General features: G+C 45.5%; 1 protein-coding gene across 7 annotated transcripts in view; it reads right to left on the bottom strand.

The window, feature by feature from the left end:
- The window catches only part of PAK3 (p21 (RAC1) activated kinase 3), a 284,313-nt gene that overhangs the window by 94,142 nt on the left and 162,901 nt on the right, over positions 1–27,270 (bottom strand). For 2 of the 7 annotated variants that reach the window (XM_033408812.2, XM_033408813.2), the window contains 3 exons: positions 27,092–27,201; positions 21,885–22,032; positions 1,392–1,593 (listed from right to left, as the gene is read on the bottom strand). In XM_033408812.2, the coding sequence (XP_033264703.1) occupies positions 1,392–1,566 (175 nt within the window). In that variant the 5' untranslated portion in view covers positions 1,567–1,593; positions 21,885–22,032; positions 27,092–27,201. Of the gene's footprint in view, positions 1–1,391; positions 1,594–21,884; positions 22,033–24,433; positions 26,043–26,220; positions 26,297–27,091; positions 27,202–27,270 lie in introns of those variants that run through there. The other 5 variants (XM_033408814.2, XM_033408815.2, XM_049705240.1 and 2 more) reach the window with 4 other exon arrangements.

The following is a 27,270-nucleotide window of genomic DNA, read 5'->3' as shown; positions in this document are numbered from 1 at the left end:
AGCCTCTCTGTTTTGGCTGACCTCATGTCAGAATCAGCTGGCTCGTGTTCTTCAAAAGGGCAGATGGGATTGTTCAAGGGCTTCCAAAGCATGGCGGTCTCGACAGCACCAAAGACTCGTGCAGGCACATAATCCCCTCTTCAGTCGCTTTCTACAGTTGTGGCAGATACAACACGGGAGCTGCAGGATCAGGTGACTTGGTCTCCGGGTCATGGTGCACCATACATTTCTCAACCCTTGCTCCTGGCAATACTTTTTCTCGGGACCCACTTCGGTATCTGAAAACATGTCTTCGAAAATTCTTCTTGCATGATGGCAGGTCCCTTGCATGGAAAGTGTTTTCTTATTCCTTTGCTTGTCTTCAATCCAGAGGTTTAACGTCATTTCCATCTTTTCCATCCTTGGGTCACGAGGGATAAAGCATCTCTTAAGTGACACAGGTCTACAAGAGGTGATACTGGCCCTAATAAGAGTTTCAGCTTTCCTTACGGTACGAATTCTTTAATACCATATAAACGACCTACAAAGCTATCTGTTTTACCTTTGAGAAGATCAAGAGCGTCCCTTTTCTCTTCAAGAGACATCACCCCTCTTACCCTTTAGCAACTCTCTCTGGTGCCAGAGTCCTTGTACTTGGCTTTACTCTCTTCCGCCGCAATAGTCACGTTTATAGAAGCCATGTTTAAGCTTTATGCTAATTGATGCAACCTGACAATTACTTACTAGAGATTTTATATCTCCCAATGTTACAAAGTGTCAGCGTATGACATTTAAGGACCAAATGGTATTATGAACAACACAAGGATAAATGATAGTATATTGTTGGGATACTCGGTGCAAAAAGGGCTGATTGTGTAGGGGAGGACTGTCAGAAGAATGGGAGAGGAAACAAATAGCTCAGAAGTTTCTTCCCACCTTGTGCTATAGTCAGAGAGACAATAACGGGGCACTTGGACTGACTTCCGTATACTCAATTCAAAATTTTCATGGCTGTCAAAAAGGTATACAGAAGTAAATCCACCTATACTCAAATTCCCAATAAGGGCAACTTGCAGTTAGGAAGGGATTTACTATAAATTCTCCTGTAAGTTATCAGAAAGAAAGTCACTATTCATATATTTAAGACAGTACTGTTGCTATGATTTCCCTTGGCTTACCACTATGAATTCGAGGCTATGTGAAAGGCAAACACAGCATACGTGTATTTTCTGTAAACCCACAGTAAGTCAATCAAACATTATCCTCTGACAAAATGCAACCTCCGAAGGTGTAGATGTAAAGGTCAGGCAGGCCCTGAACAGCCCATGCTCAAGAAATGACTACTCGAGAAAGAAAGTGACAATGAAAGAATAAACTAGCCCCTTTTCAATGCCCGGTCACTGATACTTTACTTTTATCCCCTCCTCCTGGGAAGATAGAGCGAAGCCTGGCTTTCTTATTCTTCTCTTCAGGGGCCATGGGAAGTGGTTTGGAGCTGTGGTTGAGTGCCGAAGAATCCCGGTTGTTACTATTCATCCTCAGTGGGGGAGCTGGGGGTTTCTCTTCATTATCCAGACCGTCAGACATTTTCAGTTACAACCGATTGCACAGCTCCTAAAGACGAGGAGGAGAAAACAGGAGTTAAGGGAGGTCTAAAAGACAAAGTGGTAAATCCGGGGAGTCTAACATCTTAGAAACAAAAGCATTCATCTCACGTCATCTCAGGTTTGGCACTGACCATTTTGAGGGGTTTCTTTTCTAGAGGGAAGGGAGCTGCCTGCCTAAAACCCAACGATGCCATTTCCCAAAGAGGAAAGCGAAGGCAATGATGAATGGCTTTTCAATATGTAGACACAAACACCTAAGGTCCCTTCCTTTTCCCCCAGTGACACTCTATTTTCTGCTGTCCACTCAGTCTTTTAATGAACAGTTTCCAATCTTTCTTCTTTAAAAATTCTATCCTCATGATCGTGGTCAGGTAGCACAACCTCCCCGGAGTCTGGAATTGACACAGGCCTGGCTGTTGATACATAATGGCCCACAACAATCATCTGTTAGTTGCTTTGACACTGGGATGCCTTTGGCGCCTGATTCTTACCTGTGTACACCTGATCAACAAAACACACCCTACTGTTTTATGAGAAAGGACTGAGAAACAATCTAGTAAACCTGGTAGTTTCAGCAGAGTTGGGGTGGACTGCTAGGGGAAGAAATGCCCCATCTGCAAGGAGCAGGCAGAAGATAAAGCAGAGCCCAATGCCACCATGAGCAAAGAGGAGGTCCAAGGAGAGGACTGCTTCGTGAGGAGACACCATAACCTTCCTCCTTGTCATATTTTATGTCCTGGAACAGGGAACAAGGGAGTTGACAGGGGTAACAGGGTGGTAAGAACCAGTCTCGTTTTAACAACTTATCTGCTCTTAATTTCATTCTTCTTTAGTATCTTGTGCTGAGGGTTCAATACATTCAGGTTTCATGCCACTGGAGGGTTAAGTGAACTAGGAAAGCACAGACTCCACAAGGAAATGTTTCTGCTTCCAGCTGTCTTCCCATTCTCATTCAAGTCCTTGCATTAGGGCCCTGACACTTGCCATGCATGTCACGCATGAAGAGTACCTTCTAGGGGAGACAGGGCAGGGGAGGGAGGGGTGGAGTGGGAGTTGGGGATTAGCAGATGCCAACTATTGTACATGGAGTGGATAAACAACAAGGTCCTACTGTAGAGCACAGGGAACTATATTCAATAGCCTGTGATAACCCATCATGGAAAAAGAGTATGAAAGAGAATGTATATATATGTATCACTGAATCACTCTGCTGTATAGCAGAGATGAACGCATTGTGCAAATCAACTATACTTCAATATAAAACAAAAAGGGTGCCTTCCAAGTGAATCTCCAGTTCGAATACAAGGAAAATCAAATCCCACTGCAACAAAATCTCTGTAATTCCATCAAGTATTAACTGGCACTAATCTAGGAGTGTATGAGCTCTCCATACACAACTTGGCATATCACTTTATTCCAGTAACATTTACTATTAACCAACCTAAGTACAACCACCACAAAAACAGGGGTCTCCTCATTACCTGCTACAGTGAGAAATAATCTACCTTAACTCTTTTCAGCCCTTCAGTGGTTACAATGTGTTTATTACTTTCAGTAATGAATTCTAAGTTATATTATGTTATGTGGAAATTTTTACTGTTTTAAATTTTCTCAAATATATAGAGCCTGTACGTATTCAAAAATAGCTGAGTATCAATTAAGTTTCCCCATCTGCACAGGTGACTGCCAACTAACAATGATTGGTTTGACCTTGGTTTGGACAAGAGATCTCTTTTCCTTTGCCTAAGTGTCATGCCTTGCATTATCTTAATGAATTAAGACCAAATCTGTATTTTTTTTCAGGAATCACGACAGTGAAATTATCAGTAGTAAATGTTTTGTTACCACCAGCTTGATTAAGTCTCATATTTTCCTATACGGGTGAAACTACAGCACAGGGTAAAATGAAAACCTAGCTGTGCTGTCAAGGATCAATTATATTCATAGATACTGCTGGTAAATCAGTGCTAATGGGTCTACATTCCCTTTCACATTTTGATTTTGGTCCTTCTAAATTCATTCTTTCTCCAGAAGAAAAGTGAGTTTAAGACTGACTTCACCAGTGGTATTCTGTATCAGACGGGTTCATGGTTTTAATTTAGTCACTACAAAGAATTTGCCACCAGAATAAAAGCACTATATATTTTTTGTGTGTGTGCGGTACGCGGGCCTCTCACTGTTGTGGCCTCTCCCGGTGCGGAGCACAGGCTCCGGACGCGCAGGCTCAGCGGCCATGGCTCACGGGCCCAGCCGCTCCTTGGCATGTGGGATCTTCCCGCACCGGGGCACGAACCCGTGTCCCCTGCATCGGCAGGCGGACTCTCAACCACTGCGCCACCAGGGAAGCCCAAAAGCACTAATTTTTTCTCTGTGTGTGCTTTGTCTGTTTTACTTTTCTGGGTTCAAAAATAATGCCTGAATATGTGGTGATTATTAACTAAAGCTCAACATACAGAATCTAGGTTGGTAAAAATAATGAAGTCTGAAGGTTATTGCAAAAGAACTGAGGATTCTAGGTAATACCTAGAAAATAGTGAAAAATGTGTCTCAGGAAGAGAAAGCCACCACATTCTGGATGATACCTATTTTCTGAGGACATGTTAGTTAACTTGAGATGACAGAAGTCAGAGAAACATACATACCCTCTTTAACATGATATACAAAGTTGACCTTACACAATAAGGCAAACAGGAGTCCGAGCCAGTAAGGGTTCTAGTGCACCTCCGTAATCCAAAATACTAGTCTCCTTTGTTCTGGATAATCAGGTGTGGGTAACAGTGGCCTTTTTTCTTCCTAAATATTCTCTCTGGGTAGAGACTCAAAAGGTAGATGCCCTGTTTCTTTTCAGGTCGGGAAACAAGGGCTACTTGGGATATAAAATTCACACTATACTCTCCTATAGTAGACTAGAAATCCCTGCCCAGAATTTGAATACCACACACTTGCTGCGGTCCGTATCACAGGCATTCTGCAAGGGACCCAGCTTAGATGGCCCACCTTTCTACTGCCCAGCAAACTGGAATTGGTTTAATTCCATTCAACTTATCAGGGGATTATAAGAGGGGCTGGAATAAACCTCTTTTACAGAGATGTTAATGAAATTGAAGAATCTTTATCTACTTCCACAATAGGAACATGAAGCAAATAATCACTCCGTTTACCTAGACATTTCAGATTTGCTTTTGCTCAGATTATCCTGCTATTACGTCAGTTCTTCATGACTCTTTACAAGGCAAAACCAATCTTCATCTTCTTCTCACGATTCCAGATAATTCTGAGCTGGTGACAAAGGAATAGGGCTGGAGACTCTTGTTATCTCTAACTCACCTTCAAAGCAAGTGCCTCAAAGCACACTTTTCGGTGACCGATGGAGAAAGGGTAGGGCCCTGTAAGGAAGCCTTGCTGTTAATGTATTTGCTTCCCAAGTGGGAGGTGTCTCCGACTATTCCACAAACGTATGAGAAAAAGGGGGATTCTATTCTGTTATGTTTGTAAACAATGCCGATTTACTAAGCCACGTCCCTCCCCTGAGACAGCTTTCTACAAAGGATACTATTAATGGACTGCTGGTTCAATCTGCCTATGAGGTCATTATTTCCAAGATCTTGAAAGAGACTATTTTGTTTGGGGCGGCTGCAGGCTCTATTTCAAGAATTGTACAAAAGTGCCATTATTCTCCAGGAACCCAATCAAAAAACTGTTGATCTTTAAAGTTTAACTGTTGTCGTTCGCTTCTGCAACACAGCAGAAACTTGCAAGTGCAGGTCACGCTGGATCCAGCCACAGGCCATTTCATTTCACTTTCAGAATGTGGCTCTTAGCATTGAGGAGGAATCTGAATGGACAACCAGCAACAGTTTGTATCTGTTCACAAATTGCTTTCAGACTTGGCTACTAGGTTTTTCAGAGAGAATTCAAATGGCTTTTGTGGACAGTGTACTTTTTGTCCAGCCCTTGGGACTGAATGTGGCTTACCGATGCTCTGTAATTACAATTGAAATTCATCAGCAGTAAGAAATGAGCCTCTTGTCTCATGATAACCAAGAAGCCAGAACATCCCTCTTTCAGAGTACTAAGAAAGATTAATTCTCTATTTCCTCCCCTCCTTATCTCCCTTTTCTCTCGCTCTTTTCTCTACTCCCCACTCTCACCCCCCAAGCGCAAGGGCAGGCACGCACACACAGGTGCATACACACACACACACACCCCTTCACTGAGTTGCCTTTTGACACAGAGATTTGCTGCAAAGTACTTCAGAGGAAAACTTTTATCAAGGTGCATGGCAACTTTAGATGAAATGATTAGGCATTATAAATAATTGTCATTATTCTCTCATTCTTCCAAAATGTATTCTCTTAATGTGGTGACAAACTAAACCCTCAGAGAATGTTCAGTAGGTTACAAAAGAAAGCCGCCAGCCTGCATGTTCCAGGAGTCAAGGGGAAAGACAGGTGCTCAAGTATACTCTAGCTAATGTGGCCAAAATTCATATCATGGCATATGTGTTGAACTGGATACAGTCAAAAATGCCAATTGTGCCCATTTGCCACAGATGCTCTACCCAGGTGTGTGAAGGGTGAGACTCCAGAAATACTGGCCCTACAACTTGCAAAGATCATCTATTAAGCCATTAGCAACTGCACTAAATATTTTCGTCAGATCTGGTACCATCAGAGACAGCCCATATGTCTGTATTATTCTGTCTGCTTTCAAAAATCTAAATAACTGTTTATTTGCATATTTTCCCAATGAGAGACAAACTAATAATGGTCTCCTTTCAAAAACAAAAGCCCAGGCCGGCAGATGCACAGCCATGACCTAATAAACCCAGAGGTAAAGCTCCCAGACCACCAACCACACAAGGCCATTACTATAAATTGGTGAGCACATCAATATCACTTATCTCCCTGTCATATCAAACTAGAGGATCTAACACAGGAATGAGATGTAGCCCAGGGGAAATTTCCAGGGTGAACTTCCTAATGTTTCTGAGATACCTACATAAAGAACAGGGTTGGCTGCAAGACACCTAGAGCTGATGAGATGACAGCTAAACTGACAAGAGCACACATGAAATAAGACTGATTTTAGGATCTCAAAAATGTAGTAAACAGGTCAAAGAACTCTCACTATGTTTAGACATTAACAGAACATGAGAGCGTTTCAAATTTCTAGAATTGGGTAAATCTTTTTAACAAGAATTAGCTCTATAGCTCAAGAAAGAGTGAACTTTAAATGACAGCTTCCAGACTTGGAGGTATTAAGTAAACATAGATTTAAAGTCAGCCAATGTCTCCTTAGACAATGATATCAACACTGGACTGTTCTTCGTATTTCACGATGAGGTTACTGCTTTTACTATAAGAATGACGTATACACTGAATTATACTTTGGTGGTGGGAAAAAGGATCCAAGAGTTACTTGCTGGCTCTTTCTTGGGCTTCCTTGTAAACAGAAGCAGACATTTTCAAGATGGCTAGCTGAGCTTCCTGGGATAAACTGTGATGGGGAAACAAATGATGCTTTGCTAACTATCCTATGCTGATACTAAACCCACTTTATCTTGGACACATTCTTAGCAACTGAACCAACCAGCCAGACACTTATGACTGACAGTGTAAGAAGATGTAGTGAACTGTTTTCAATTGCCAAAAAAAAAAAAAAAGAAAAAAAGAAACAAATCATCTAGCCTTCTACAAAGGGGACAATGTATTATCATTTGAAAGAATGTTTATACCTTGCTTTACGTTTTTACAGCAACTTGTATCTGAAGATTTCTAGCAACTTTTCAGACATTATTTCCCATAATATGCTAAGATGCCAAAGAAGAGAGAAAGGGCTCATTTTATAGGGAGGAGAATGAGCCAGGTCTGGGTCCCTCAGCAGCCCTAAACCCACACTCCCATTCCCAGACAAGGTGGACGAGAGCCCGACCCCTAACAATAGTCAGCCAGATGGGCCCAACTTAGCATTGCCACCATCTTGTCTCAAATTGCACACAGTCATGAAACATGTCATTCCCCTCACTAGATCATAAGCTCCTTGAGGGTAAGAACCCCTCAGTCATAACTATAATGCTTTCAAACTGCCTAGTACAGTGCCTTGTTCCCAGGAGGCATTAAATACACATGTGAGGGAATGAAATGGAACTCTGTAAGTTCTATGCCTTTGTTGAAGCTCTGAGTAAGTTTTTCATGGTGTTGAATAAGCCTATATGCCTACTCCAAGCAGGTCTGAGCTAAGAAGGCATTTGGAAATTTTGGCACTAGTCTAACTGCCAAGCAATTGGGCATCACGTAGACGCCAGCTACCCTCGGATTACCGACACCTCATTTTTTACTATATGACTTCATAATGTCCAGGAGCTTATTTGAGCTCTTGCTCTTATCTGAGCCGGACACCAACATGTGAAGAAGGGAGCACCATCCCCATCTTCCATGTGAGGAATTAACAAGGCATAGAGGTTAAGCGACTTCCCCAGGGTCACAAAATAATTGAAAGAACTGAGACCAGAATCTCGAACTCTCCTCAATTCCCCTCCCATGACACCATTACAATATGGATCCAAGTAAACCCACAAACACACACACATTCTCTCTCTTCACATGTGCACTTTCACCCTCCCCGAATATTCATATGACAGTTCTAGCTTGTTCATTTCAACCCACTTCAGGCTGGTACTTACCGATTTCAACTGCTTGTCTCATCCAAAGACCCAAGGCTAGGAGATTTACTGACAGAACTCCAAGAGGATTCGTTGGCCGGTAGGACCAATTCTTAGATGGCCTTGTTTTGGGGCTTGTCTGTTCTGGGGCACTCACCAAGGGAACTCTGCTATCAGAGACAGGGGTGTGCTGTTTCAGAAAGCCTGGCCTGGGAGATACCATTACAGCGTGTAATGGAGGGAAGCCATTTCAAAGATCATTTGATCAGGAGTTGCTGAGCTACTTGTTAGGCAGATTTGCAAAAGCAGCCGGACAAGTAAGGGAGGCACTAGCTCTTTTTACAGCCGCCTCATTTCAATCTTAGATCCTGCAAGAGATAGCTCACTACTGACACACATACAAGGCATGGTCACACAGAATACGTTCATGCTCTCTCTCACACACGCGAGCAAATGAGGTCGGTTCCGCTGTAGTCCTGTTCTCTGTTATGAGTGGCTTCCACTGTTTGTAGCAGGAACTTCACAGTAATGAAATCCAATAAGCCAGCATATTATAGTTGCAAATTTCAATAATAGGTTGCAAATAAGGTAATCGATAGGTATACCCCAGCCTCCAGACCTCATACACTGCATATATTATAGGGGGCAAATAGTTCCTATTCGAACGACTTCTTAAGCTTCTAAATGTATTGTGTATGCTGCGTGAGCTAATGCCAGGAAAATGCGAATAATCACCTGACCTGTGTTTGTATTTGTAAACTGATGCATTATCACAGGTTTCAGCTTTTCATTTCCAACACTGATGCTTCTAAGAAGAGAAAATAAGATGCATAAAGAACAGAGGTAGAAATTTTTGTAAGCGTTAAAGAAAATAAAAGATGCCTCAAATAAACGTGTGGAAAAAAGAAAAGGGAAGCAAAACCTAGTAATAGAACATTTCCTAGTTCTCAAAAGAGAATGTAGTATCCTTGGAAGCAGTCAGATGGAAAAAATTAGATGCAGACTAGCAGCCCAAGTGAACAGGATATGGTAAACCAACATCTCGAGTCTCTGGGGTTCTAGCTGCTCGCTGTTACTATGCATGGGTGATAATTATACCCTTCCCTGATCCACTCCGGCAAAAGAGCCACAAATTCCCTCAAACTCAAGCCTAAAAATTCAATTCCCAAAGTTGCTAGGGCTTTTTGTATACCAGAGAGATGTCTGGACATCGTTTTCGAACATGCGCCTTATGGCTTATCGTCCTAGGAACTTGCTCTATTCTCAATGTTCTACACCCAAATCGGCCTCTATAGGGAAGGTGCCCATTGAATATTAAGAGAAGAGTTACATGGGGTCAATTGAGATCTTAGCATTACATATTTCTAAACTAGGAATTTAGATCATTTTAGCAAAACTCATATGCTACCCGCTCCCCGCAAAAAAAAGACATCCTGCCAGAACTGGAGGTCAAAGAATTTGAGCTGGTGCAAAATGCAGCAACTCTTCTTCAAGCTTTTGCCCCTTAACCTAAGTTTACAAAAGAGCTGAGCATGTGTCTCAGCATCTTATTTGGGGGCTACGGTTAAGGATGAGGAAATACTATTTATTAAAAACAAAGGGCTTCCCTCAAATGCTGAAGGAAGAACGGGACGTGACCAGGCCCAATTTCCATCTATCCCACTTCACAAATGGTAGGGGATAAACATCCAGCTGGCCATAGCCTTAGCTGCAGGAATTCCCCATCTCCTACCCCCACCTCTTACTGCCGCCAAAGAGGATTATTTTTGTCTTAAAAAAAGACTGTCCATGGGTCTAAGAAAAGATCGTAATCCACCCAATGAAATGCCTCTAGAAACCAGAAGCCCGAAGGATGACCTCACAATCGAGCATGCTGGCTTCCCTATGGCTTTCCCGTACCAGGTAAGTTCTTCACTTACGAGCTGTCAGATCCACCGAGTGAGTCATTCTCCTTGCTGCCCGTTACTCAGCTGCCACTGTCCACTTCTATAAGCTGTGGCTCATGACATGCAGCAGATCCCTCCTCCAGCACTCGATCAGCTATGCTGCCCCAGTGCTCACCCGCACACACAAAGAGAAGGCTGCCAGGTACCTAAGTCTTTCTGGAGCCTGGAGAAGCCTCCAGGCTGAGAGCACAGGGCCCAGCCCTCACTTCAAAGGAAGGACGTGATAGCCCGGTAGGAAAATTGCAGATAAAGCAGAAGTAGGGTTTGTTGCAAGGAACGCGAGTCAGCAGGCCTGAGTTCCCAATGACTCCTGTGGAGGTGGAACTGTGGCCTAGAACATATCTTGACAAACATTTGGGGGAAGAAAAAGGGAAGGAAAGTGGGGTGTTTATAATAAATATATATAACTCCATTATAATTCTGTATCAAGCAATGGTCATCTCAGAGTGTTCGTTCTCCTTTAAGATTGAGCCTAGGGTAATTCCCTGGTGGTCCAGTGGTTAAGACTCTGTGCTCTCACTGCAGTGGGCCCGGGGTTCAATCCCTGGTCAGGGAACTAAGATCCTACGAGCCGTGCAGTGTGGCAAAAAAAAAAAAAAAAAAAAGATTGAGCCCAATACATTCCCTGTGCTCACAATCATGGCAGCCAACCACCAGCAGGTTTGGTGGCCTTCTGCAGGTCTCTTAGACATGCCCTACACTCTTCTGGCCAGCTTAACTATGAGGGTCTATAATGAGGGTCTATATGACGGTCTTTATGCACAGCTGTATAAAGAGAGGAAAAGAGAAGATCTTAGGTCAGCCTAACATTGCTTTTTATAGGAAAAGAAACCAGTTACATGCCTTCTTCTTGTGGATTGTTGGCTGACTTTCATTTCAAAGAATCCTAAGACCAAAGCAGAGACCTACTCCCCTTTAACGGTAAGGTGCTGCGAGTAAAGAGATAAATAAACGCCCAGCTCTGAGGGACATTATAGACTTGAGCAGTGGGTTTCATCTCTGGCTGCATACTGTATATAAAATGTATATTAAATATACAGATAAAAATATAACTACAGAACCAGGGCACGTGTATTACAAATTGAAGGGTGCTACAAAAAGAGGGACTGAAGAAGGGAAGACTCTCCTTCATTGACTGCTATCCTATTGGATGAGAAATCAGTGCCAATAATCATTCCTCCCCATATAAGGAAAGTGTTTGATGTGGATGTTCCAAAGAACATCACTGTCCTGCCTTTCATCTCCATGCCACCAACATTCGTATGTACCAGGTACTGTGTCAGGTACAGAGGGTATACAAAGAGAGGTGAATGAAGGCCAGTCCCTGTCTTCAAAGAGCTCACAGTTAAATGAGGATGGCAGACAGGCATACATACAATAGGGAATACAACGGATGCACCCAGGTGGGCACAGAATGCTTTGGAAGGACACAGCAGAAAGGTAACTGAGGTTCTCAAAGAGATCAGAGATATAGTACTTCAGCAGGGCATTGAAGGATGAGTAGGAAAGCACTAGGTTGGTGTAATACATTATTCAACAGTATATTCCAGCAAACAAATACTCCAAGCATGCTAGATTACATTTCTTAGCCTTAGGCCTCTGTTTCTGCTGAACTAAGTGACGCTGGTGCTATGTAAGAAAAAGAACAGATCTTAAACCTCTGGAAGAAAGTAACACGTATGAGACTTTCAAAGGCCAGAACACTGGCTTCTGGTGAACTATGGAAGGGATCAGTAAGGGTGACACAAAGCGTTTTCCAGAACTGAAGTCATATATGGGCAGAACAGACTTCTTTTGGGGAAATGTATTAAGAACATAACACTTGGAAAAAGAAACTACTTCCTTTCATGCTACATTTAAGAACTAAGTCGCATCTTGCTCTGCAATTTTAATTTTTGGAGTTGATTTCTGGTTAGGTCTTTTTATAAACCCAAAAGAATTGTCTCCAACCAAAGAAGAATGGCTACTTCTAGCCCCACTCCTGGATTGTTCTGTGATCTTCAGATAATCACTGAATCTTCATAAATAAATTCAATCTTTCATTCAGCATTTACACGGTGTCTAGTATGTGCCCAGGAAGGCAGGGGATGCTTTGGAAGGCCAGTGTAGGAAGGGTAGCTAATACTCCCCAGAGGCATCAGAGGGCATTACACTTGAGCAAGGTATTGAAGGGTAAGGAGGAACTCACCAGGGTCTAGGGCAAGAGATGAACAAGTTACAGTCCCCACCCTCAAGGAGACAAAGTATAATGGGTGTTGGCCATGACAACTCAGGCCAAAGATGACAACAGTTTGCTACTGAAGGGCAAGAGAGGGGCTCCCAGCAGCCTGAAGAAGGATGCTTCACAGAGGAAGTACACTGGAGCTGAATTAGGAAGAACAAATAACCAAACCACGGGGAGGTCACGTTTCAGGCACAAGGAACAACATGTGCTAAGGCCGAGAGGAGAGTAGAGACAACGTAGTGTATTAGAGAAACTACAGGTAACTTGGTGTGACCGGAGCAAAGAAGAGGGATGCGAAAAATAAGACCAGTGGAGATCAAATTAAGAAGGATCTCGTATGCCTTTCTTTGGGGTTTGGACTCTTCCTGTCTAGATAAAGAGATCTCAAACAGTGGAATGGCATGATTAGCTTTGCATTTCAGAACTAGTATTCGGGTGACAGTGTAGCAGATACAGCAGGTTGAAGAAGACTTGGGGAATTTTTTTCCCATGGAGTGGGATGTTCCAGGTAGAAACATAGGAATAATTCTGAAAAGAGACAACTCTCAGAAAACGAGCCACGGGAGAGGAAGCACAGGCAGTATGGGAATAGAAAGACAGGAAAAGAGAGGTTTCAAGAGGGGTCTCTATTTTGGACATTGGCCAAATATGGCAGGGATGCTAGACCTGGTATGATTAACGGGTCTCAGCACCCCACATGGAAATCTGGGTAGAAATATATTTCTATCCCAAGAGGCCCAGAGGAATGTGGGAGGACTGATTTTTTTTTTTATCCTTTAGGGGTTTTTCCAGCTTTACTGAAGGATAACTGACAAATGTAAAATGTACATATTTAAGGTATACAGTGTGATTAATGGTTTGGTATATGTATACAATGTGAAATAGTATACATATACCATTAACATACAATTGTGGAACGTGAAATACAATCACGTTAATTAATACATCCATCACTGTTTTGCTTTGTTTTGCTTTTTGATATGTTGAAAACACTTAAGATCCACTCTCTTAGCAAATTTCAAGTATACAAAACAGTATTATTAACTACAGTCACCATGCTGTACATTACATCCCTAGTGTAGCCTTTAGTTTTTGTTCGGGATTCCAGACAGAACCGTGCCTCAGTTTCTGGTCTTTTTGGAAACGAGAGTAAACAACTAGCTTAGAATGGTGATTAATAAAAAAAAGCTAATGAAGTTGGTATGCTGATAACAAGTATGATTATGCGGGAGATGAGATATCATCTCACACCGGTCAGAATGGCCATCATCAAAAAACCTAGAAACAATAAATGCTGGAGAGGGTGTGGAGAAAAGGGAACCCTCTTGCACTGCTGGTGGGAATGTGAATTGGTACAGCCACTATGGAGGACAGTATAGAGGTTCCTTAAAAAACTACAAATAGAACTACCATATGACCCAGCAATCCCACTACTGGGCATATACCCTGAGAAAACCACAATTCAAAAAGAGTCATGTACCAAAATGTTCACTGCAGCTCTATTTACAATAGCCCGGAGATGGAAACAACCTAAGTGCCCATCATCGGATGAATGGATAAAGAAGATGTGGCACATATATACAATGGAGTATTACTCAGCCATAAAAAGAAACGAAATTGAGCTATTTGTAATGAGGTGGATAGACCTAGAGTCTGTCATAGAGTGAAGTAAGTCAGAAAGAAAAAGACAAATACCGTATGCTAACACATATATATGGAATTTAAGAAAAAAAATGTCATGAAGAACCTAGGGGTAAGACAGGAATAAAGACACAGACCTACTGGAGAACGGACTTGAGGATATGGGGAGGGGGAAGGGTGAGCTGTGACAGGGCGAGAGAGAGGCATGGACATATACACACTAACAAACGTAAGGTAGACAGCTAGTGGGAAGCAGCCGCATGGCACAGGGATATTGGCTCGGTGCTTTGTGACAGCCTGGAGGGGTGGGATAGGGAGGGTGGGAGGGAGGGAGACGCGAGAGGGAAGACATATGGGAACATATGTATAACTGATTCACTTTGTTATAAAGCAGAAACTAACACACCATTGTAAAGCAATTATACCCCAATAAAGATGTTAAAAAAAAAAAAGCTAATGAAGTTGGTAGCTGATAACAAATATGATTATGCGGGAGGCCCCTTAAATGAGCAGCCACTGGACCACCAGTAATAATCATATTCCCAAGAGAATAAGAACACGTTATTCTGGTTTTGGCCAATAGGACAGCCCTTATCAGTTTTATAGAAAATTTTTCTAAATTTTTCTAAAGACTCTACCAACAAACATAAACATTCTACAAAGACTAAATATCTGCAAATGGTCCTCGAATACGTAACTTCTGTATAAGTCCATATACAAAGAAGAGAGAACAAACGCAGTGACACAATGGAGATCTCGGTAAAAATTAAACTAGGAATATCTAGTAGGAAGCAAAACAAATATCTAAGCACCCTGTCTTTATTACATAGCAAATAATAAAAAGCTGAAGGAAACATCAATTCACATGTGGTGGGAAAAAAATCTCTCCCTAGCTATATCTATTCCTCTCGATAGAGAAAGCAAAATTAAGACAAATATAAACGTAGCAGCAGTTCTAACACGTGTATTTGGCATTATGGAACGGTTCAGTGGAGAGCAGGACACGTGGGCTGAAAATATTAATTTGGAGACCATCAGCGTGTGAGTAGGTGCAATTGCGCAGGAAGAGTATAGAATGAGAGAGGAGGAAAGACCTCGGGGGAACACCAACATTTTGGGGCTGGAAGAGGACCCAGGGATCCTCGAGAAATATGCTTCAAGTAGAGGAACTGGCTCTATGACATCATGGAAACCAAGAGAAATGTATTTCAAGATGAATATGGCTATGAGGCAAATGTCACAGAGAGGTCAAAAATGTTCTTATCTTTTTGTCCTCCCATCCTTTCCCTAGAGTTCACTAAAATTGACGCCTTGTCATTTTCAGGTCAGAAGAGAAATGGCCAAGTGGAACCAGAGGTCTGCTGATGTGTTTCAGAATGTTTCAAGAATCTCCAGGCTCTGGACATTTGGTACTCCTTGAGCAGCATGAACAAAACCACACGGCAGGCCTCAAGAGAGATTTTCCTTTTGGTGGTAAACGGTACCACCGTGGCCATATATCACTCAGCCTTGTTGCAAAGGGTACTCTTATGATGTCACATTTATTGCACTTTTGCAACATGTTGGGCATCACACAAGACACAGAGAGAAACACCGTGTGGTCTGGCGAGCAGCTAAACTGTAGCTAGTAGCATTTAGACATCTTTTCACAGGAAGGATCATGCTCAGTTCAAACAGCTCATATTCGCCAAGTGTCGCCCCAAAGACTTTGCCCAACAAAGATGCAAATATTCTGCCTAGACTAGTACCTTCTCAGCCCAGCACCGCTAATGAGCTTCATGACCTTGAGTACATCCCTTGGTCGCTCTGAATCTATTTCCTCACATGCAAAAGGTGACTACCTCACCAAGAGGTTGTGAGGATCAAATGATCCACATGTGGGAAATGCTTTGAAGTAATTTAAGACTTTTTACCCCACAGAAGGTGTTTACAATTACTGCCACAGACTTCACAGGCCATAAAAAAAATCACCACCATTCATTGAGATTTGATTATGTTCCAGGCACTCTGCTAAAAGTTACTCATGTACAAGTTCACGTAACTTGCAAAACCACTTGTATTATTATTTCCATTTTACAGGTGAAACTGACATTCAGAGACATCAGTTCACTCGCCAAGGTCACAGAGTAAGACTAGACAATCTCAAAGACAAATACCATATGATACCTCTTATATGTAGAATCTACTAATAAAATATGACAGAAATGAACCTATCCACCAAACGGAAACAGACTCACAGACCTAGAGAACAGACTTGTAGTTGCCGGGGGAGGGGGCGGGAGTGAGGACTGAGAGGTTGGGATTAGCAGATGCAAACTATTATATACAGAATGGATAAACAACAAGGTCCTATTGTATAGCACAGGGGACTATATTCAATATCCTGTAATAAACCATAATGGAAAAGAAAAACAAAACTATACAATCCCATGTCTGTGTGACTCCAAAGCCCATGCTCTTATTTATGCTTCCTCAATCACATTACAGTTTTATGTGATATGCTGAGTTCTCAGTTACTCACAGCTTTTGCATGGACACAAATGCTCTTAGGGCTCTGAAGTGAGTGAACCGTGCCTCCACTCTGCTGTCTGGGACCAAAGCCTGGAAATGAGCAGACCCCCTGCCCAGGACACAGAGATTTCAGCATGAGAATCAAGGGCAGAGGAGTGCCTGTGGTTAGAGACCAGACCTCTGGCTCCACCAGCATCAGAAGTCTTTTCCATTCCTCCTCTCCCAGGTTTCTGTGCCAGCATATGAAGGTGACATTACCGAGGGCCTCAGGATTTCAAGGGAAAAGCTGTAGGACTAGAGGGAACATTGAAATGAACATGAAACATTGCTACAGTGGTCAAATAAGCATGTCTGAAAATGACACAGGAAATGAGGAAACTCGCATGGGTTCATTTTATTTTTCACTCATCTTCTTAAGTGGAAATGAGCATTGACCCCTAGCCCCTGGTTAAGCAGAAATAAAGACTTAAAGGAAAGCACGCAACCAGTCCTGTGAAAATCGGGTCTTTGGCAGCAAGGAACCATACTGTTTCTCCGTTACCTCAGGGTTCTGCCCCTTTGAGAGCACCTCCTTCCAAGGGCTGTGGTAAGGATAATAATAAGATCTACCATTTTTGTTGAGCACTGACTATAGTCCAGACATAGTGCTAAACGCTTTCATACAGTATCTCAATTCATCCCCATAACAACTCAATGAGGTATTAGCGTCGTGCCCATTTTACAGATGAGAAAACTGAGACTTGAGGATAAGTAATTGACTCAAACAAGGTTACATGGCTAGGAAGTGGCCAGATTGGGATTCAAATGCTGGTCCAGCTGATTCCAGAGTTGGTGCTCCTAATGCTTCTATCATAACAGATGACGGGGTTATTAAGTATTTTGAGAAGTATAAAATACCATATACATGCAAGGGGTGGGTCTCCTTACTTAGCGCTCCTCATTGTATTCAAGTGAATTCAGGGAGGTGCATTTTGTCCCTCCTAAAATTCAGCCAGTACTGTCAGTTTTATAAATTGCTTTCGGTGAGTCTCAGCTTATCGGCAGAAATGATCAAATGTAAATTTGCCGAGCTATTTCCCTAAAGCTGTCTCCTGGTGGAAGTGGTGGCTAAATCTTAATTAAGTACAATATTTCCATTAAGGTCTAAAAGCTCACTTTTATTCCTCTGCCTGATGCCCAGTGACAAAGCACTTTGTTACACAATCTTCTAGAAAGATGAGCCATCTTTCCTGTGCTAAGCAAGATGTCTATGAGGCAGTTGGCTTTGGGAAGTGTCCTCCCTAAATCCTGACTGCTGTTTCCAACCACTCATGGGCCCTCAAGGCCTTTTGGAGCCTGAAGACCACGGAATGACATGATGAGGATTCCGCTGACCCCCAACTTCAAGACTGCTGCCTTGTACTATGGTTTCATGGTGATTCATCTTTCCCATTCAAATGAAATTACCTCAGGGGCAGAGTTTGTGCCTCTTGCCCATTTGAATTTCCCTCTGGGCCTTGTACTATGTGTGGCCCACAGAAGGTCCTCAATGTGAGCTGGTAATGCCATTGGAATCCTGGAATTGAGGGAGAGAGGCACTGGATCTGTCCTGACCACATGTTGCTGCCCACCCACCCCGTTTAGTTTCTTAATCGAGTTTCTCAAGTAGCTGCCCTGGGCCCGGCGTTGTGTTAGGCACTGAGCATCCAAGCTAAGTAAGGTGGTGTGGTCTCAGCTATCAAAGAAGTTCTCGATCTAATGATGGGTGTACATGGGGTGGGCTGGAGAAGTGGTATCCCAGAGTATAGGCTCTTCCCCATGGTGTGCTGGAACCCATGTCCAATGGCGGCTTGGTTATATTTTGAAGTGTTTTTACTCCAGGGAGACTCCAGCAGGGGCAGCCATGGACTACGGAGACTCCTACAAGGTGCTCTTGTGGCCTAGGGTGGCACATGGCCCTGGCACCAGGCTCCTGATCTATTGGTTCACTCCTGGGTTTTTTTTTTTCACCCTCTGCAGGGAAATCTACAGTCTGTCTGGAGTGCAAGGAAGTTTCTTCAGCTTGTCTTTACCCACGCCTACTGAGAGATCTCCTCTGTTAACTTGTTAGTAACAGCTGTTGAAATTCCAGTGGGGTCTATATGTGCTCGTGCACACTCACAATAGGAATATGTTTTATCATCCAGCTAGCTCATTGGCCTTTTCTTTCTCTTTCTTTCTTGAATACCATGGTCCAGGGTTAACAGGGGAAGGGCAGACCTGGCTGGATGAGAGGTACCTGCTGGAAGTAGGACTGCCCTTTCCACGTGTCTAATCAGCAGGCAATTCCAGATCATAAACATTAAACCAAAGACACACTTTCACATAGGAAACCATTATGAGTGCATAAAGAAACGCATGCTTCACCTCCCCCTGCCCTTGGGAGAGAAATGAGGTGGCAAGTTAAGCCATAAACTTCCAAAAGATAAACAAACCGTTGAAACCCTAACCTCTCTGGAAAGGAGTGGCTAAGGTTCTGCCTATTAGAGGTGATTTCTGCAAAAGGAAACTATGGTGAAAGGATGTAAAACTTGACCTGAGGGTTTGAGCAGCTACTTTTAATCCTAGACATAAATCTCACTCCTTTCTGCTAGAAAGATCCAGTCCCACTGGCACCTGGCTGAGAGCAACACTCTTCCTTTTAGCCAGAGGTGAGAAGAGAACTAGTGGCAAATAGGGGGGAAAAAAAGTGACAGCTGTGACTACGAACTACTGCCTGTAATTGGGTGTGTTACAATGTGTGTGTGCGTGTGTGTGTGAAGTGAGAAAGTGTGTGAATGTGATAGTATCAGTGCGGGGGTATGTGTAAGAGTTTGGGAAAGTATTACATGGGTGTGTACGTGACAGCATGGGTCATTACTAGTACTATTGTGAATCTGTGTCAAAATGAGTGTTGCCATGGGTAAGCGTGATTACGTGTGAATGTGACACGGTTAGAGTGACTGTATCAGTGCTGAATATATGAGTGGAAGGGTGTAATTCGGAGTGTACAAAGATAGAAGAGTTTAAATGGGTGAGATTGTGTTTATGGTGTGAGCATGTATAAATGTGAACATATGAACATGTAGGCACACGTGTGTGTTCGTGACTTACGAGCTGTGTAAACATGTAACTGTGAGGAGGAAATAGTGGTGTCAGTGCAAATGTGTTGGAGTGTATGAAATTGAGCGTGTGTATGACCATGTGAGAAACAGGCAGGGGAAAGTCAACCTATGTCTGTGTACGGAGTGTGTGTAATTGTGTAGGAATTTGAGGGAGCGTTAAGGGTGACTGCATCATCTGAGTGGAAGTGAGTGTGTAGGTATGACTGGGAGAGTGTGAGAACATAAGAAGGAACGTAAAGAGTGTGTGAGAACGTGAGGGTGGGTGTATGATAAGTGTGGGCGTGTGTCAGTACGGAACTGTGAATATAGAGACGTGACTGTGTATCAGTGTATGTCAGTATGAATGTATCTGTATATAGTGTGTTCAGAAATATGATGGTGTGTGAGGGCGAGGGGGTAAGAGTGATCATCACTATGAATGTGTCCAGTGTGAACAGTGAGTGTGAGTCAAGGAGGTAAATATGATCGTGTGAACGTACAAGGGTATGAGTATGTGCTTGTGAGAGAGTGTGTGTGTGAGCGCCGGAGGGTACCAAAATTATCTGGGATGCTGAGAAACCCTCCAGAAGTGTCTTTCCTCCCAAAGTCACTACATGTGTCCAGTTACACGCAAGCACCTTAGCCCCTCTCAACCTCCATCTCCTCATGGGTAAAACAGGGATGATAAAAATACCTACCTCGAACTAGTATCACTTTTATAATCAGAAACAAAAACAGCAACGATCAGAAAAAAATTTCTACCTTGCAGAGTTACTGTAGGATCAAACGGTCTCATGCAAGTAAAATGCCTAGCACAGTGCTGGCAACAGTAGACAATAAATACAAGTTATTATTGTGGCTGTCATGGAACACCCAGGAGAGACCCAGGGGCTTGCTTATTTTAGCCAGTTTTAGTTACCTTCTGTTGCTCAAGCTCTATAGAGGATCCCCTGCCAGAGCATCTCTGGAAAGCTGAATGCATCAATATCGGCAAGGCTGTAATTTCATACCTTCAATTTCACGGCCAAAACTCTGGAGCTTCCCCTCCATGAGATGGCATCACAGAAGCACCTGCCACTGAGCCGCAGTTTTCCTTTGTCCTGTAGGCCCAGGACAGGCTCAGTGTGAAAGGAAACTGCATTGTATATTCCTTGTTTGTTTTTTGTTTAGGTCTCTTTTTCTTGTTGGGTCTTTTTTAAAATTTTGGTTGTTTGGTTTTGACTTGGGCAATATGAGAGATGTCTCAGCAACTGACAAAAAGACAGAAGACCAGACAGGGAGACAGAGGGACGGTAAGATACAGATAGCTGGACAGCAGCATATAGCCACAGAAGGCCAGACAGAGACGACAACAGAGGAAGCTATCATGGCTGCCCGAGAGGAAAAGAGACAGGAAAAGAGATCAGAGAGGCAGGCCAAGAAACCCGAAAGGAATGGACAGGAAGAGAGAGAGGCCCCAATGGGAAAGCTGTTAGGGAACTGCCAGACACTTGAGAGAGACTAGAGACCTGTGAAATCTGGTCCCTACTCCTGAAGACCTTACACAGTCCAGTTTACCTGCCAAGATGAAGACTCCAGAAATCATGCAAGAATTAGTTAAGGCAGCAGAGAAACAAGGGCTACGCTACATGCTACAGACTCGGGCGTCGTTGGAGAGCTGGGGGAGGAAATGCTCCCTGGTTGGGTGGTAAGACAGAGGGAATGTTCTGGAAGGTTTAAGTTAAGCCTGCCAGGCCCAGAAGCTGGGATGGATGGGATGGGGGTACACTTTGAATAGGAAGGTAAAGTTAAGGTTATGGGGCAGTAGAAATTACAGGAACCAATTGGTGAATTTGGGGCATGTGGCTGAAATGCCACTTCAATATCAGGAAAGCAAGAGGAAAGGAAATGACAGCTTGACGGGAAGCATGTCTGTGTTACACGAAAGCTCTTAGATGGAGCTTGACATTTGCAGAGGACTTGGCAATGACTGGTAGGTTGTTTCTCCTGCTCACTCCAGGATGTAGGTCAAGGTTGTCAATCCCATATTAGAGATGGGGGAACCAAGAGACCGAGCGCCGCTGCACAGTCCCCCAGAAAGTATGGGCTGTGCCCCGAGGCCTGGCTGGTGAGGCCCAGGCAGGGCCTTTGACATAGGGAGCTCTGGTGGAAAGGTGGCATTTACCTGGATTTGGAGAGCCCTAACTCCCTGCCCTGGAATCCATTACTCACCTCACACAGCCACCGCTGCAGGACCTCAGCACAGGTGGGTGCTGCCCATGAGAAGGGGCCGGGCTGCCTTCAGCTCCGACGGGCTCAGTGCTGGGCACACCAGCTGCCACAAGATGCAAGGACTCAGCTGCTCTTTCTTGGGGGAAACCTGCCGAGAGAAGCATTGTGGGGGGGCGGGAACCTCCTTCCCCACCTGCTACTACTCCATGCAACCCCCCAAATATCACACACACACACACACACACACACACTACAGAAAATCCCTTAAGAAGGTAGATAATCAGAGTCAAGAAGTGTAAAAAAAAGCCTCGGTACATGGGAGTCCGGAAAGGGCACTGAGCTGGGAGTTTCAAGCTGAAAACTGCTAGCACTTCACCACTCTGCATCTGCTTGCTGGTGAGTGGGAAAGACCTGCCCTAGTCACCCTGGACAAGTGCTGAGAGCACTCAATCAAATGACAGACGTGAAATACCTGCATATTTACAGGAGGTGGTACAGTCCGGTGGACAGGAGGAAACTGCGAGATGGTGGCAAACCCTCACCCCCAAGTCTCCACCGCCATTTCCATTTCCCTCCTCAACAACCTCCTTCACTGGGTTGGTGGGCAGGCTTGGGGGAGCACTCTGAGGTCCCCTAATTTGCTTTCATCTCACAGCTGCTGAGGGCCTCAGCCTCTGATCCTAATTGGAACTTTCCTCTACCTTCCGCCAATATCTGCCACAGGGATGTCTTCCGTAGTCTTCCCCAGATTTTCGGGGTGAATACATACTGGGGTTTTTAGGGGTTTACAATTTCCCCTATCTTCCCCAGAGAGGTTTCCATGTCCAACCACAAAGGAGACAGGGTCCCCCCTTTTTTTTTTTTTGTGGTTCGCGGGCCTCTCACTGTTGTGGCCTCTCCCGTTGTGGAGCACAGGCTCCGGATGCGCAGGCTCAGCGGCCATGGCTCACGGGTCCAGTTGCTCCGCGGCATGTGGGATCTTCCTGGACCGGGGCATGAACCTGTGTCCCCTGCATCGGCAGGCGGACTCTCAACCGCTGCGCCACCAGGGAAGCCCAGACAGGGTCCCTTTAACCCTTCCCTTTCCTGCCTTTCCCCACAATCACTTGAGCCTCTCAAGGAGGAGACTGAGATTCCCTTGATAGGACCCCAAGCCTTGCAATCCTTCCTTCCTTGCCCCCTCTTTCCTCCATAGACTTTGTCCTCAAAGAAGAGCAGCACCTATGGGCTAACTTCCAATAGAGTCAGATCCAGGCTCGCACATGCTCTATTAGGGGATTCCAGAACACAGAGGGTCCTAATCCAAAGACATGGATGGATGGATGGGTAGCTAAAGCTGGAGAGAGTAAAACTGAAGCCTCAGGGAGCCAGGAAAAGCCCCGTTCTTCCCAATTCCCCTTTCTAGAAGAAAAAGACCAAGCCATCCTCCGGGTCTGCCAAGTTGCTGCTGGCAAGCCTCCAGAGCACGTCTGGCCCCCCAGGGTCCTGGCATCCCCTGCGAGCGTCCCACATGCACACTCCAAGCAGCCTTTCCAAATGCTACCCATTGCACCGCTGAGTGGTGTGCCACCCCCGCCCCCGAGGCATGAGCTCATCCTGCAAGGGCGTGGGGGGTGGTGAGGGAGGGAGGGCTGCCGTAGCTCCAGAGAGGGGCGGGGCTTGGAGAGGGCCCAAGAAGAAGGGCCGAAGGAAGGCCCCTGCGCATCCCCAGGTGGGGAGCGGCACCAGAGGACCTGGGGGAGTGGGGTGCTAGTGCACCAGCCAGTACTAACCAAGCAGCTCCAGGATTCTGTGCAAGGTCAAGAGCTTTCCTTGACGTACCTCCACTTCCCCTCAGCTGCTTATTGCTTCCACAGCAGCCCGCTTTGAACCCACCAGCTGCACAGCTGGAGCCAATGTAGAAGCAACGGGCAGGACACGGAGCTCCACCTGGCGGCCGCACTCCTGTCACCCGTCTGGGGGTATGCTGTGGTGGGAGCGCGGGCATGTCTGTGTATTTGCGTGCCTGCACCGTGTCGTGCGTGTGCAGCCGTGTCTATATTGGTGTTGTGCGTGTGTATCATGGCAGTACCGTATTGCGTACGTGTGCCGTGGGTCTGCAATGTGTTACACGTGTATTCCATCTATCCCGTGCTTGGGGAGCCTGTATCTAATCTATATTGTGTGTCATATGTCTACGCCACGTTGTGTGTCTGTATCTTCTCTGTGTTTATACTGCCCGTGTATGCACCTGTGGCTTAGCCTCCTACTGGAGGCTGGGGTAGAGATCAGTGCACCCCTCGTGCGCCTACCAGCACCCCAGCCTTGCTACATTCCGGCTTCCTGCCAGCATCTATCTGGGGACTAGGGCTGCCACCTCTTTGGTAGGGGAGGGGATCTGTGGACAACCACTCTCTCCACCACAGAGACTACCTGTCCCAGCACTGAAGAAAGCTGGGAATGTTCCAGAACCTTTTTCAGGCCCAAAGAAGGAAACTGGGCACTGGGGGTGAAATGGCTCCCTCTCTCAACTCCCAGCCCCAGATGGGCCTACAGGAAGTTGCAGCCACCTGAGTTTCAAAGTTGGAAGGACTGGAGCCCTTCTCCACAGGAAGGAGCAGCTGCACAGGGGGTTAAGCTCTGACCTTGGAGCTGGGCCACGGGATGTATCTGGAGCTCTGCCAAAGGTGTCCCCGTTGAGGTCACTAGAGGGCGCGATTGTGCTGATTGTTAGGGGTAGTGTCTCTAGAAAGTACAGAATTCCAAAACTTCCCCCTGGCTCAGAGAGGGAGGGGGTTGAGGAAGACAGAAGGAAAAGGATACAGACCCTAAGCCGGGCCTTTCCTTCACCCTCACCCCAAGCCCTTCTGTTTTGAGGCTGAGTTAGGGAGTCAGGGCCACTAACGCATGTCCGCCCCCCTCCAGGGTGTAAGATCTGTGTAAGAGCCCCACGGTGCTTCTCAGGGGCTTGGTTACAGGGGCAGATTCTCCACTTGCGCATCTCTTTTCCTCCCTGTTCCCATTCCCATGAAATAAAAGTAAGGCCACCCTGCTGAAAGAGATGAAATGTGTGTAGTGGTTGTGGGTTTGTTTTGTACAGTTTTCCTCCAAATTAGAGGCACGCCAAAAAGTATGATTTAAAAGGGGTAAATTGGGGGGGGTCTCCTTTACTGAATCTGTTTTTCATTACCAAGAACAAATGGACCCACTTCCTAAAATATCACCACCATCTTAGAAACCACCTAGTCCAAACCCATCATTTGAAAGACAAGGAAATTGAGGCCCAGAGAGGGGCAGAAACACTCAGACCAGAACACTGGCTTCTGGACTCCCAAGGTTGGTTCCACCCCAGCTCCTGGTCCTCTAGTCCCTAAAAAATCTTCCTTCTCCAAATCCAGGACCCTCCCACCTCAGGGCAAAACCCTGGCCTCCATCTCCACTGTGTGGGCTCCAACACCGTCCTATTGCATCTCAGTGATCAGGCGCCCAGGCCTTTCCGTGATTTCCATTCCCCACCAGGAGACTGTTCATCTCTTTCCAGTCTTCAAGCTCCGCTTCCCCTCATTTTGCTTCGCACCCGCAGACCCAGCTGTGGCCACGCCATCTTGCCCCTCCTCGCATCCCCCTGGGTGCAGCGCAGATTGCCCCAACCTGCAGATAATTGACCGACTGTGCAAATCAGACACGGATCCATCGCACTGTTTAACGTTTCCAATTAAACTCTGGGTTAGGCTGTATTAGTGACTCCAGTAATCACCGGGGATGTAAATGCAAACGCCTTCCAAAGTCGCGGAGCGCGGGAGGAAGCGACACATTCTGGGAGGAAATGGAAGCAGACTGCCAGACACGAGGGTTCATCTGGTACCCCTAAATCAGATTTGAAATGTATGGCTGTCACTTGATCCGAGGCCCAGGTTTCACACCTGAAATGGAGGTCTCTGGCCCTGGGCGCACCGCGGCCTGCCCTTTCCCGCCCCCTGTCGGAGAAGCCGCGTAATGCTGAGCTGGCAGCCGAGTTCACCCCAAGGCCCTCCGCTGCCTAGCCTCTGGCCGGTGGCGAGGTTGGGGGACAACGGGGCAGCTGAAGCTTAAGCTGCATCCTAGATGCCTCAGCAGCTTCACTTACCTTCTAGGGCAGTGGTTTTCGCCGTCCCCGGTCTGCACAGGGTCCCGGGGCCCCTGGGAAGGAGGGCTTTCTTTTTGAGCACAGGCAGAGATACCCCCATGCCTGAAGCAGGAGCCCCAGACCTGGCCCTGGACCACCCCAGGTAAAAGCAGTCAACCTACCTGTCTCGGTCAGATTCGAAGCTCCCCCAGTCCGTTCTGGGGCCCTGGCCCCCCACTCCCTTCTCCTTACCCAGGAGGAAGACCCATTTGTAGAGGCTGCTGCTCATGGAGTTTCTTCTTCTTCCCTCGACCAAAGCTACTGGCTCCTGAAGGTTGGGTTTCACCAGTGGGAATGCTATTGATTCCCCAACTACGGAGCAATTGTCCCCCTAAGTCTGGACTGAGCCACAGGTGCCCCAGCCACCCAAACTGCCCCCAGTTCACCAGGGAAATCAGGGCCTTTGGGCTCCTGGTAAGATGATGGCTTTTTTCTTCTCTCTCTCTTTGGCTTTGCTCCTATCTACTCCCCTGACCTTACCTACCTACTCTATCTGATTTCTAGATCTGATTTTTTTTTTTTGGCCTTGGCTATCCACTTTGACTTCACAGTAGCTTAGTCTCTGACCTCATAATAACAGAGTCTCTGATGAGGGCAGCACCTCCCAATCCCCGAAGTTATTCCTCATTTCCGTCTCTTGTCACGTCTGTCTGCTCCCTTCCCCCAAAAGACCTCAGAGCAACCTGTGGGAATGGTCAGCTACTCGGAACGTCCTTAGGGTGTTGTGGCCCCATGCCTGTACCTCTGTCACAGGCAACCCCCCTTTTTCTGTGAGGTCTCTCCTACAAGGTCCCTCCTGGCCTCGAGATTTGCAGCTGTTGGCTTTTACCCCCCCCCCCCCAGTCTCTGGCTATTTTGCCTCTTTCCCGGGGGGAGGAGGCTATGATATTTGTATCCAGAAACAGAGGCTTACATGGCTCTCTCCAAGCCCTGGCCTGTTAATCGCCCATTACCATATTAAGCCCCTTTGCCCAAAGGTGTCCCTGGTTAAAGGCCTCAAGAACCAAATGACAGACCTGCCCAATTGTAATTTTGCAGATGGCCCAGTGAAAACCACACTGACCTTTACACCTCGGTCATTCCAGAACAGGGCCACAGTGTTGTCACCGACAGGAATGGACTTCCTTCTGTTCCAACACCTCAGACAGCCATACAGTTGGCCTGGATTTGAGTCTGCAAAACCATGAGGGGAGCGAGACTAACATGGCTAAAGGCTTCCCTGCTGAAAACCATTTTTTAAAA

Source organism: Orcinus orca, chromosome X, assembly GCF_937001465.1.
Source record: "Orcinus orca chromosome X, mOrcOrc1.1, whole genome shotgun sequence".
NCBI classification, from domain to species: Eukaryota; Metazoa; Chordata; class Mammalia; order Artiodactyla; family Delphinidae; genus Orcinus; species Orcinus orca.
The sequence above is the reverse complement of the archived record's forward strand: the minus strand, read 5'-3'. Positions and strand labels throughout refer to the sequence as shown.